The sequence below is a fragment of the Poecilia latipinna genome, unplaced genomic scaffold, assembly GCF_001443285.1.
Source record: "Poecilia latipinna isolate Pla-1442-1.1 unplaced genomic scaffold, P_latipinna-1.0 Scaffold68, whole genome shotgun sequence".
Taxonomy (NCBI): domain Eukaryota; kingdom Metazoa; phylum Chordata; class Actinopteri; order Cyprinodontiformes; family Poeciliidae; genus Poecilia; species Poecilia latipinna.
In genome coordinates, this window is record NW_015112684.1 from 29,164 (window position 1) to 39,148 (window position 9,985).

The 9,985-nt window shown below is 41.8% G+C and overlaps 1 protein-coding gene across 3 annotated transcripts in view; it reads right to left on the reverse strand.

Annotated features, from left to right (window-relative positions):
* sik3 (SIK family kinase 3) overlaps positions 1-9,985 on the reverse strand; it is a 49,717-nt gene that overhangs the window by 17,841 nt on the left and 21,891 nt on the right. Inside the window, exons 4-16 of one of the 3 annotated variants that reach the window (XM_015060755.1) lie at positions 9,244-9,405; positions 8,985-9,109; positions 8,778-8,901; positions 7,549-7,667; positions 7,259-7,369; positions 7,035-7,169; positions 5,991-6,068; positions 5,433-5,542; positions 4,603-4,759; positions 4,362-4,511; positions 4,202-4,275; positions 2,878-3,012; positions 215-356 (exon numbers count right to left, since the gene is read on the reverse strand). In XM_015060755.1, the coding sequence (XP_014916241.1) occupies positions 215-356; positions 2,878-3,012; positions 4,202-4,275; positions 4,362-4,511; positions 4,603-4,759; positions 5,433-5,542; positions 5,991-6,068; positions 7,035-7,169; positions 7,259-7,369; positions 7,549-7,667; positions 8,778-8,901; positions 8,985-9,109; positions 9,244-9,405 (1,622 nt within the window). Of the gene's footprint in view, positions 1-214; positions 357-2,877; positions 3,013-4,201; positions 4,276-4,361; positions 4,512-4,602; positions 4,760-5,432; positions 5,543-5,990; positions 6,072-7,034; positions 7,170-7,258; positions 7,370-7,548; positions 7,668-8,777; positions 8,902-8,984; positions 9,110-9,243; positions 9,406-9,985 lie in introns of all 3 variants that reach the window. The other 2 variants (XM_015060747.1, XM_015060763.1) reach the window with 2 other exon arrangements.

A 9,985-nucleotide genomic window follows, 5' to 3' on the forward strand; every position in this document is an offset into this window, starting at 1 on the left:
GCCAGGAAAAATAAAAGTTTTTCAAAAAAAAAAAAAAAAAAAAAAAAAACACCCTAAAAAAAAAAAAAAAAAAAAAAAAAAAGAAGAAAAAACTGAAATCAATAAAAAATGATGTCATTTTATAATAAACAGTGATGTTGAGAAAAATGAAGATTCACGAGTTTGGTAAATTCAGTTTGACCCCCACCTCCTCTCATCAAATCAAGTGACGCACCTGCTTGAGCTGCTTAATGAGGCTGCTGTTCTCCAGGTGAGCCTTGAAGGCCTGGATGGAAGCGGCGCCATCAGAGAATCGTCTGACAGGAGAGAAGCGCTCCATGGGGAGGTGGAGGGTGTTACAGTCCTTATAGGTGGATCTGAAAAAAGGTGGGAGCCGCAGGGAGCACACACACACAAACAGATGTGCGCATACACGCACACACACACCCCCACGTAAAAGGTGACACGACATAACACAGGCACAGTGACACACACGGACACATTCAGTCAGAGACACAGAAACACACAAGTCAGATCTTTCAACATTTGCTTCCAGTTGTCATAATGCAGTAAAAATGTGCAAAAATACTTCGGAATTCCCAGAATTGATAGATTTAAAAACTAAACAGGTAAAGGTTTTATGTAAATGATTTTCTTTGTCATACAAATAGTGACAGATGAGGTTTTTAATAATAAACAGAAAGTTTTTTTTTTTTTTTTCGATTAACATTGGACACGCGAAGAACTACTGTAAACTTTGACTTTTTCTATCATTATTTACAAGGTTTGTACCCAAAAATGCACCAATAAACTGTTGAGAATTTCAGCTTAATCAATGTCCAGCTTGTTGAAAGCGTAAAAAAAATAAAATAAAAATCTAATCTATATCCAGTCAGTATACATCATATAAAAACACACTCTCTGTTGTGGGTGTCTTTGCTGAGGGGAAGAAGACATTAAATGTGGATTTAAAGACAAACTATTTCTTGAAAGATGTGCTGGCTATTCATTACAAGTTCAAGTCAGAGGAAGACTTCAGCAGAGACTCATTTTGACAGAAATTTGCTCTTTTATCTTTCAGAGCTTTCCACCGATGTCTTTCACAGAATATGCTGAATCTGGGAGTTTTGGGAAACTTCTGGAAATCTTAGAGACGACTTAGTGCAACCTGTGGCTTTTACACACATAATACAGTATAGGTGGAAAAAAAAAAAGAAATAGAACTGAGCAGTGAGTTTAAACTTATGGTATTATAAAAGGCTTAAAATGTTTTGTTTCCATATTTTGCATAAAACAAAAGGACACAAATGACATAAATGACTATTAATCTTTTTTGTTCAGTCATTTAATAAAATGTTTCGCTATCAAACAGCAAAAAGTATCCAAAAATAAATGTATAAAATGTATTTTTCATAAATAATGTTTCACTCAAAACAATCCTTTAAGTTGATTTTTACGGTAAACGTTTTCTGGTAAAAGCCTCCTCTCTAATTCAATAATTAAATGAATAAAAGTAAATATTCTACACTGTTAAAGGTTTCCATGTGATGTTGCCTCCCCTCACTATTTACTGTCATTAGTTTCCTGATTGGTAGGGATTCAGGTAAGTGTAATTAAAAGTGGGTGGAGCCTGTCGTTTTAAATGAGCTGGTTCAGCCTCTCAGTTTCAGTTCTTATGTTACAGTCATTTAGTCAGTGCATGAAGTAGAGCTGAAATGATTAATCTGATTGTTATAAACTGATTCTAGAAATAATTGTCAACTAACTTAGTAATAAAACAATCATTAACTGGAGAATACAGACTCAAAAAGATAAGTTGAGTCTATACTATAGTTAAGTCAAAACTACACAAAACATATTTACATATTAAGCACAAAAAGATTAAAACATGTGCACTACAGGAATGCTATTTCAGCATTTTTGGCAACAAAAAACTTTTCTTATTTACGAAAAAATGTAACTGGTTGCATAATTTAATATATTTGCAATTTTGCATAAAAAAGGCTCAAGCAGTTAAATCAGTGGTTCGTAACCTGGGTTGGGTCGAACCCCAGGGGTTCGATGAGTCGGTCTCAGGGGTTCGGCGGAGCCTCTGCCGCGGAGGTAAAGACACACATGTGTAAAGTCGTGATGACGCCCCGCTTCGCCATCACTTGCTGCAGAGGATCACGTTACATTGCTTAGCCAATCAGTGCTTCCTGGACAGTCACCTCAACTGTGCTGAAAACACTGACTATATTTTGAAGAACTGTTCTCAGAGACTCTACCTTTTAAGAAGACTTAGTGATCTTGGGGTGACCCAACTTGATTCTAGTTGGGTCAACCCTATGTCTTGAATTTGGGGGGGGGGGGAATCATATTTTATTTATCACCACAGAAGGGTTCAGTGAATGCACATATGAAACTGGTGGGTTCAGTAGCTCAAAAAAGGTTAAGAACCACTGAGTTAAATTAAAAATCTGCAGAGTGTGAACATTTTTTATTTCTATTAATTGTCAGAAGAATCATTTACTAAAATAATTGTTAGTTCCAGCCCTAATGCATAGAAAACAGACTGCTCTCTACAGTTTGTGATGAAAAATGTGAAGTTTGTACTCATTTTAGGATAACATAGAACATCTGTTCTATTATAAAATATTGCTTCTACTGCCAATATAAATAATTAACGTCTGCTAGCAGCCAGAAGGCTACAAAGTTCAGAATCAGGTAAAAAATCAGCAGCGCAGGTTCGACCTTTACAACAACACAGCTGTGACGGGAGCATCTGTATCTATGGCCCTGCCTGGAAGGAACATCCTTCGCCTGATGCTTCTCTCATCCACGCGTGAAAAACCAGAGTGCTCTGTGCGTGGGAGTGTGTTGGTGTGTATTCAGCTCAGAGTGGGCGTGTCCCCTCACCGGGCGTATGTGTCAGGCACCCAGCCGGCCCTCTGGCGGGGGCCCTGGGGCCGCTGTGACTCTGTCGAGGGCTCGCCATGCGATGTGCTTGGGAGCACGTGCGTCGTGTGCCGCTTGGAGCGGTTCGCCAGGTACCTGGGCCGCAGGAAGGGGGGAGGAGGACGGGGTGAGGGTGGGAGACAGGAAGCAGCGCTGATCAGCTCTCTGTCCTCATTGGCTAACAGGGATGGGGGCGGGGGAAGGCCCTGCCCTTCCCTCCTCTGCCAATAGGTGCCATCATTCATATCATCTTAGCCAATCAGAAAACATCAAATAAAATGACACCACAGATGGATGTTAAGGCTTCATGGGAGTCAAACAACCACCCAGCTTCCAATTAAAGGATTGGGCTGGTTGCTATTTGTTCTTTTAGGCGGTCGCCGCCTTGGCAAGCTTCAGGAGTTAGCAAAGCTGTGTGAGAAAGGGTGAAAGAAGTCCACAGAGTCATTTGGCACTTACGCAGATGAGAAAGATAAAGAAGCTCTGGCTCAGAGAGTTTGAGAGAACGGATGGCAGAATCGCTTCGAGACGGCGGCAGAAGGCACTTGCGCAATGGAGAAAGAGGAAAAGATGGGATAAGCACCACAGCACAGTGGCCACCTCCCGAGGGGGAAAAGAAGCAGAGCAGCCTGAAGGCACTCACTCCCAGCAACCCAGGACACCGGCAAGGAGAATAGAAGCTGCGGTCTGAAGAGGAGCAGCTGAAACACCTTAGCACACTTTTCAGCCTAGCATCCCACAATTTGCTTTATAATTAAGGCTCCAACATACTTCATCCAAAGTCAGCACGCAGTTTGCAAACGTCTTTCAGTCACAGACCACCTGGGTGACATCTCTCCCACTTTAGTAAACGTCACGCAACTACCCACCAGGGTTCCCCTCCATCCTGTTTTTAAAAACATCATGGAAATAACGGCAAACCTTTCTGCAGACACCATGAACCACGACGTTTAGTTCGGCAGGTTAATGCCTCTCTGCGAATAAAACGATGCGATTTTCTTTGCGCGTCCATATCAGTGAGAGACTTTTTTGGCACTTTGATGAAGTATGTTGGGGCCTTAAGCCCTAAAGAAGATTGGATGCAATATTTTAAGCCATTTCTATGCAGCTATTTCATCTTTAACTAAAACTGAGACGAGATATGTTTTCCAAATGGTCTAAATTCTTGTTTTAACAAGGATCCAGTATCTCTAACTTTTCCCCATGAGATTTCAGCACTTCCCTGTTCAGACAGCAGCTCTATAACAAAAACCATTAGCACAAAAAACCCGTCACCATGGGTTACCTCTGCACTGCCTCTTGGTCTGGCTCTCCATCTGAACCCTCCTCATCCACCGGAGCTACAGCAGTGTTAGGATGCTGAGAGGGGCAAAGAGTTCACTGGTCAAAGCAACGTGGGCACACGGGCAGACAAACACACAACGCGGAGAGATCCGGACCCTCACCGGGCTGGTGACGAGCGGCGAGGGCCCTCGGGGCCTCTTCAGGAGCTGAGCATGCAGCTGGATGTTGGCCCCGCCATCGGAAGCTCTTCGGCCCAGGGGCCCCATGCCGTTGAGCAGCTGCAGGGTAGGCGGCTGCAGCAGCGATTGCTCCTGCGGCATTGGCGGTCGTACAGGGAAAATAAATCAAGATGGTTCCCGCACATAAAACGAAAACAATCCGGCATAACCCCGGTGACGGTACCTTGTACTCCAGCTGCTGTGTAGGCTGCAAGCTCTGTGTGGGCATGAGAGTGTGCATTTGGGCCATAGTGGGGGTAAGTTGGGGAAAGGTGGGTTGAGGGATCACACCACGAGGGAAACCTGGTGGAAGCTTTTGGAGTTCTTCCTGCATCTCTGTCCTGTGATGGAAGCAGGTGCATCATCAGACATTAGTCAGCAGATGTTTACGTTTCCATCCCACTAACCCAAACTGCCCCCATGTGTCCAGAAACACACTCGCTTTCCAAGACTTTCACAGTTTTTTTTTCTATTAGACTCAATGAACAGTTGAAAGTTTTTCAATTTCATTTATTTTGTTCATTTCATTCAGTATTATCTAAAAAAACAGTGGTAGAAAATCTCTAAAAGATATGATATCCCATTAAAGTATTCACACACCTCTCATTTCACCACATGTCTTCCAATGCATTGTGTCAAGACATCAATGTAATAAAAAATTAGTAAAATTGTGAAGTTTTTTTTTTTTTTTTTTTGACTGGGTGGTTCTTTGATCCAGCCCAAACCATTATAGTTCTTTAACAGCTTTATTTGGATGCATCCAAGTAAGGGTGGCTCAAAAGGTGGCATGCCACACTTTTCAGATTTTTATTTGTAAAATAAGTTGGTAAAATTAGACATTACATTTCCCTTTTACAGGTTATACTGCACATGAACTGCACAGGAGTCTGTGGTTGTAACGGGACAAAGTTCAAGGGGTATCGAAACTTTTACATATCAGTTTTAGTATTAAGTTTTAAACAAACAAGAGAAACAGGTTGAAAACAACATCAGAGTGAAAAGTTGACCTGTTACCTTTGGTCTGGTACCCCCACAGTGTGCCGCCTCATTGAAAGGTAGCGAGCCATCGCCTCTGGAGACGGCTCCTCCCCTTCATCACTGTCCAGGGCCATGCTACCATCAGTCTAAACACACACACACAGAGTTAAATATTAGGAATCCACGCTTGTACTTCAAGTGGCTCAAGTAAAATACAAAAACAGACTCAGATGAATTGCACTAGAATTATATAAAACCTCTTCGAGTCTTTCATTAAAATCTCTGCTGCAATGCAGTAAATTGACACTCTTGGTTTAGCGCGTGTGAGTCAGACTTTCTCTGTGTTATGTCTGCGTGTGCATGTGTGTGTGATTGTGACCGATAACAGTCTGAGAGGAGGGTCTGAGTCAACACAGACATAGTAAACAAAAGTAACAGCAGCAGAAATTCTCGACAGGAAGTCGATAGTTCTTCAGGTCCGACTTTGAGAAAAAAAAGAAAAAAAAAGTGAAAGTAGCTCATCTCTGACTTCTTTCAGATTCCTTCACAAAGATATGTTGACAACAACCCACGAAGAGTTCAAAGTTGACTCACCTCTACAATTTGGTTCTCTGGGTTGATGAGCTGAACATGGGGCACAGTCATGCCAACAGGATTACCTTGTTGGTCTGTCTGCTGGGCATGGACACACACACACACACACACACACACACACACACACAGGTTATGTGGAGCATTGTGCAGCACTCACCGCAATCTACTTAGAGCAGTGGGATTGACAGATGTGGGTTAAAACCTATGGACTCCGTTCAGTGGAAACATATGACTACCATAAGATTAACCCATCAAAGTCATGGAAACCCTGATGCCTTCCATAGAAACATGTGAGGACAAAAATAGTCCATTTCTGCTTAAATTAAAAAATCTGAAAGATGAGAGAAATATTCCTTCCGTGTTCACACAGAAGGAATATTCTGTGGGAATCCAAAATACCTCATTTTGGAACTTTTATCTTCCAAGATGAAACAACACATATTTATCATCAAAAATTAATAAGTAACAAAATATCCATGAATAAAAGACAAAAAAAAATTGTGGTTCTTCTCCAGTCTGTTTGGTACTACTAATTAATTCACTTTCAATATTCTAGTCAAACCATAATATACATTTTATTCATAAAAATGAAACGTTAACTTTTGTAAAACTAGAGACTTGCATACTCTATGTTCACTTTCACAAAACAGCTCATTAGATTGAAGATTTTATACAGAATAATTAGAAAATACATTCATAATTCTGACATTAGATTTTCAATAAAGTGGTCCATAAAGTGGTTTCATAATCAAAATAAAAAATAAAAAAAATCTGCAGGATTCCTCTCTTGTCCTTAATATTAATGCAGGTCTCCATCATTGTCAGATTAACATTTCTAAAAGGTGTTATGATACTCAGATTTTATCACTAAATCTGTTTGTGAATCGGCGCATTTTGAGAGGAAGAAGAATCAAATGCCTGAATTACAGAAGTATTAAAACAGCCGTTGAAGTTGCCGTTGGGTCTCCTCTGGAATGGAAGATGAGTGCAATCACGAGCGATCAGCATTTAAAAACACAAACGGAGAGGCAGAAAATGGTTCACCTGAACGGCGTTTAGAGGATAGCTAATGGAACGTGGCGGGGGCGGTGCGACACGCAGCGTCTTGTGTTTCTTGAGGCGTTCCGCGAGCAGGCTGTAGATGGCACTGTAGTGATCGTATGCATCCGTTTGCAGGGACTGGAATAAACCAACAGGGCGCAAGCATTAGCTGTCAGAAATCGGTGCTACAAACCCAGATGCATCAACGTAAGCGAGTTGCGTCCAACCTGAATTGTGCGCTCTCGGTCCAAGCCCATCTCAGACATGGCCATCAGCACCTGCTCATTGATTAGCTCTATCTCTCTCTCCGTCTTCACCTGCTCACACTCCGCTATCAACTGAGAGGAGAGACGGGCAGCGCAGAGCTAATTAGCTTCTTCCAGAGAAGGATCAAAGGAAACGTTTTTTTGGGTTACGACAAAACATTGTTGAATCATCGGTGACGGTTGTTTATATGGTCCGGAAGAAAACACTGAGTGCAATATGTTTGGTTCCATATTTAATAAAAGGGTCTCACCCTGTCGAAGTCTGGGTCTGGGTCTCCTTGTCTCATCCACTTGTTCTTACAGATCTGCTCCATACTCAACCGTCTGCTGGGCTCCAGAACTAACATGTGTCTAATTAAGTACTCACAGTCTGTAATGACACAACCAAACAAACAGAGTCCATCCAACGTGAGACAAGAGAGGCTGAAACCAAAACACACACCGACTCCAGAATTATTGAATGACTGTTAAGCCACCTAGAGGATAAGTCAAAGGGTGGAATTCATTGGTTTTTAGCCTCCCCGAGTCAATCATTTGTATCTTTCCCTAAAATTAAGTCATGTTGGGAAAGTCTCTGCCGGTCTTGCGCCGAAAAACTAAAACTTCTGTCATTTTCTCTGCAAATCATTTGATTCAGGTGTGCGTCTAAAAGTTGCTCTTGAGGACTGGACTCCTCTAAACCTTGTAGTTTTAGGCTCATTGTTGAGCTGTGAGCATGAACCTCTGCAGCCATGTGGCTCTGTAAGTTCACAGTTCTGCCATTGAATTTTAGATGATAGTTAAAGGTTGACATTATATTGTGGAACCTAACTCTGCTTGTGGCCTCTGTCATGAGGACGTCGTCATCCACGTGGACCTGTTGGGTAACATATACCCGAATTGGAGGTGACAGTTAAGGGGTTAAACCTCTCCACAGCTCCCTCCTCCCCAACGTATCTGCTTTGTCTCCTGGTCTTCGTGATGCTGTTTATTCTCTAACAAACTTTTGAGGCTTTCGCAGGACAGCTGGGTAGATGATGAAGTTATCTGAATTCAATTGAAATTACACATCAATTCTACTTCGAGCCACTGAACACAAATAGGAAGCACAGGATTTTATATATGCGTATTCACAGTAAACGGGACAAACTAAAAAAGCTTTCTTTTTTATACTAAATATCTAATAACCACTTTTCTTTCCGTATTTGACAGTGTGTCTCTTAGCTTTTGTCTTTTTTCATTTCTACTTGCTGAAACATTATTTACTTTTAGAACTTGAGTAAACCTGGACCCTGAATCTTTGTCATGCTCTGCTTTATGCCGGTCTATCACAAAAAATGCCATTAAAGAACATTGAAGATAATGTGAAAGTTCAAGGGAAACCGAATGCTTTGGGTGGACATTGTATATTGTGATGTGCTTTTACTGTTAAAACAAACATTGTGTGTGTTGGCGTTTATTTATACATTTGTTCAGTCTCCAGGTGGAAATAAATCCCTACCTGTGGACATGAAGAAGGGGATGCGGAACTTTCCACTGAGGACACGCGCTCGCAAGTTTTGGAGAGTGCTGCCATCAAAGGGTAAGGCGCCACACACCAGCACATATAACACCACACCTAAGCTCTGTGCAGGACAAAGGCAAAGTAAGAACGAGCACAATCAATCGATTCTGGATTTTTACATTAGATTTTAGTTCATGCTCTTACCCATATATCTACTTTGGGTCCGTCGTACTCTTTACCCTCAAAAAGCTCTGGAGCAGCATAGGGAGGGCTGCCACACCACGTCTTCAGCAGCTGGCCTCGGGAAAATATGTTGCTGAAGCCAAAATCTGATTGCACAGGGAACAATAAATATTATAGCACTGTACTGTAAAATAGGGACTTCATAAAAACAGGAAAATGATCCAAAAGAACATGCCAACATGCGCCTGCCAAACAAACCCCTTCGCAGAAATGCACAAACCTGCGATTTTAATGTTTAGGTTGTGGTCCAGTAACAGATTCTCAGCCTTCAAGTCTCTGTGGACGATGTTGCGGCAGTGACAGAAGTGGACCGCTGCCACAATCTGCTTAAACTTCTTCCTGGCGTCCTTTTCTGCCATGCGCCCGTGGGCCACCAGGTGGTCTGTAAGAACAAGGAAGAGTTGGGGCATTTTACACCATAAGGACAACTCATTTGTTACCGTCGTGGAAAAAGTAGAGCAAATAAATAAAATACGAGAACGGAGCGTTTCAGCTCATAGGCTTTATGCATCAGGACCGTAATGCCCTGCTCCAGATCACACAAATCCATGCACTTTGTTACATGATCATCAACAACTAAGAGAGGTCTGTTACCAGAATGCAAAGAAAGAAATATCTCATCACAGATTTAAAGAAAGGAATTGACACCTTGCATCAATCTATGAAGGTTACGTCACTGTACGGTGTACATATTTTTACCAGAGTGAAAATAGGATTTTTGCTTTAATAAATAAGGCTAAATGCCAAAAATGTGGTTTCCAGGTCTGATAAAAGCACTAAAGAAAAAGACGTTAATGCAGATAAAACTGGTCAAACGAGTAAATTAGGGTGTTTTCACACCGGACAGTCTGGCAGACTCGGTTCTATTTGGGACCAGCATTGCAACACTTGTTATATTTTCAGCTGGTGCGGTTCACTTTCACACTGCACCGTGTCAAGCTTTCACACTGCACCGTGCTTTC